This window comes from Arachis ipaensis, chromosome B10 (assembly GCF_000816755.2).
Source record: "Arachis ipaensis cultivar K30076 chromosome B10, Araip1.1, whole genome shotgun sequence".
NCBI lineage: Eukaryota > Viridiplantae > Streptophyta > Magnoliopsida > Fabales > Fabaceae > Arachis > Arachis ipaensis.
Genome location: NC_029794.2, coordinates 133,889,820 through 133,892,373, shown reverse-complemented (window position 1 = coordinate 133,892,373; position 2,554 = coordinate 133,889,820). Strand labels below are relative to the sequence as shown.

Below are 2,554 nucleotides of genomic sequence, written 5' to 3'. Positions count from 1 at the left end.
GACAATTCAGTGAAAATTTTCGTGAAAGGAGCGGATACGTCTATGCTAAATGTGATAGATAAATCATCTAACATGGACATTATAAGAGCAACTGAAGCTCATCTTTACTCTTATTCCTCAATGGGTTTAAGAACCCTTGTGATTGGAATGAGGGATTTAAATGCTTCAGAGTTTGAGCAATGGCACACTGCCTTTGAGGCAGCGAGCACCTCTTTGTTCGGCAGGGCCGCCATGCTTCGCAAGGTTGCTGTCAATGTAGAGAGAAACCTCTGCATCTTAGGCGCATCGGCTATCGAAGACAAGCTTCAGCAGGGTGTGCCGGAATCCATTGAGTCTCTAAGGACAGCTGGAATAAAAGTATGGGTGCTAACCGGAGACAAACAAGAAACTGCTATATCAATTGGATACTCATCAAAGCTTCTAACAAACAGAATGACTCAAATCATAATCAATAGCAAAAATAGAGAGTCGTGTAGAAAGAGTTTGCAAGATGCCATTGTTTCAAACAAGATTGAAGGAGGTTTTGATGCAATGACAAGTCAGATAGCATTGATCATTGATGGTACTAGCCTTGTATATGTTCTTGATAGTGAACTAGAGGAGCAGGTTAGTTCTGTTAATCAAATCTTTTGGATTCTGTTTGCTGAAATGAAATTTTTTTTCCCTTCCTTTTTTTGTAGCTAATTTTGGATTGTTCTGTTGATTCAGTTATTTAAACTTGCAAGTAGATGTTCTGTTGTTCTCTGTTGTCGAGTGGCGCCGCTGCAGAAGGCCGGCATAGTTGCCCTTGTTAAGAAGAGGACAGCCGAAATGACGCTTGCCATTGGAGACGGTATGACTTCTTCTCATGAATTTTTTCATCTTGACATGATCCAATAACAAAAAAATAAAAATAGAAAAGAAGAAAAAAAAGGCACTTAGGTTGTTTTTGCAGTGTAATAAACTTCATTATGAATGTGTCACAGGTGCTAATGATGTCTCCATGATTCAAATGGCTGATGTTGGAGTTGGCATCAGCGGACAAGAGGGCCGGCAAGCCGTAATGGCGTCCGATTTCGCCATGGGCCAGTTTAGGTTTATAGTTCCTCTCTTGTTGATTCATGGACACTGGAATTACCAGCGGCTTGGCTACATGATACTCTACAACTTTTATAGAAATGCTGTCCTTGTTCTTGTCCTATTTTGGTAAGTTATAATCCAACATACAAATCTATATTTAACATCTTAATAGAACTTCGACCAGGTCCGATTTAATTAGTCGGATTTCTAATAATAAAAAATATATGCAACAATTCGTTATAGATGTATTCCTCTAAAATTTGATATGTTTGTATTATGCTTTCAAATTGTAGGTATGTGCTCTACACTGCCTTCACTTTAACAACTGCCATAAATGAATGGAGCACCACGTTATATTCAATAATATACAGCTCATTACCAACAATCATAGTTGGTATTCTTGACAAGGATCTTGGAAAAAGGACTCTCCTCAAGTATCCTCAGCTCTATGGGGCTGGGCAGAGAGATGAGGCATACAACAAGAAGCTATTTATTTTGACAATGCTCGACACTTTATGGCAAAGCATGGTAATCTTTTGGGCACCCCTCTTTGCATATTGGAGCACTGATGTTGATGTTGGAAGCATTGGGGATCTCTGGACACTAGCTGTCGTTATTTTGGTAAATTTACACTTGGCCATGGATGTCTTCAGGTGGAATTGGTTGACTCATTTTTCCATATGGGGGTCAATTGTTGCCACTTTCATTAGTGTCATGGTCATTGATGCTATACCCACGTTTCCTGGCTACTGGTATGTATTCTCTTTCTCCCATTCTTTTGCTTTCTACGCTTTAGTTTGCTATATAAATATGGTGAAAACTCAGGTGTAGTCGACTTCACATGAAGTTGATAGTTGAGAATCATTAGATGAAAATTTAGTCAAATCAGTCTAATCATTGGCTCTCAGTTATCAACTTCACATGAAGTCGGCTATACGTACCTGAGTTTTCACCTATAAATATAGTGAAAATTCAAGTGCAAGTTGATAGTTGAAAACGGTTAGATGAATCTTAAGTTAACTTATACATTCACTTATACTTCTTTCCTAATTAATTAGAAGATACTTAATTCATACACTAAATATCTAGTTTAAAATGAGAGAATGTTAAGTTAACTTAGGGTACGCACTTTAATATAAATATTCTTATAATTTATAATTATTCAAGTTGTATGTTTTTTTTTATTAGAGTGAGCTATATTCTTAATTCAATAGGGTGTCTTGAAAATGTTAGACATTTAACGAATATATTACTCATTGAAGCTGAATTTGTTCAACTCTATTATATTATGAATAATGCTATATATTCGAATTTTTTTATAAACTAAATCTAACAAAATTAAATAATAAGATTTCATAATTGATTTTTGTTATGTTAGATTAATTTAGTTAGATTTAATTAATAAAAAAATTTGAATATATAATATTATTTTTATAATTATATTTATAAAATGTTAATTATAAAGTTTTAAAATATATATTCAACACAAAATATT

General features: G+C 34.8%; 1 protein-coding gene across 1 annotated transcript in view; it reads left to right on the top strand.

Moving 5' to 3' along the window:
• LOC107623774 (phospholipid-transporting ATPase 1) overlaps positions 1 to 2,554 on the top strand; it is a gene marked incomplete in the record, with an annotated part of 6,054 nt that overhangs the window by 2,787 nt on the left and 713 nt on the right. The window contains 4 exon segments of the mRNA XM_016326144.2: positions 1 to 606; positions 709 to 832; positions 966 to 1,185; positions 1,353 to 1,811. Of these exon segments, the coding sequence (XP_016181630.1) occupies positions 1 to 606; positions 709 to 832; positions 966 to 1,185; positions 1,353 to 1,811 (1,409 nt within the window).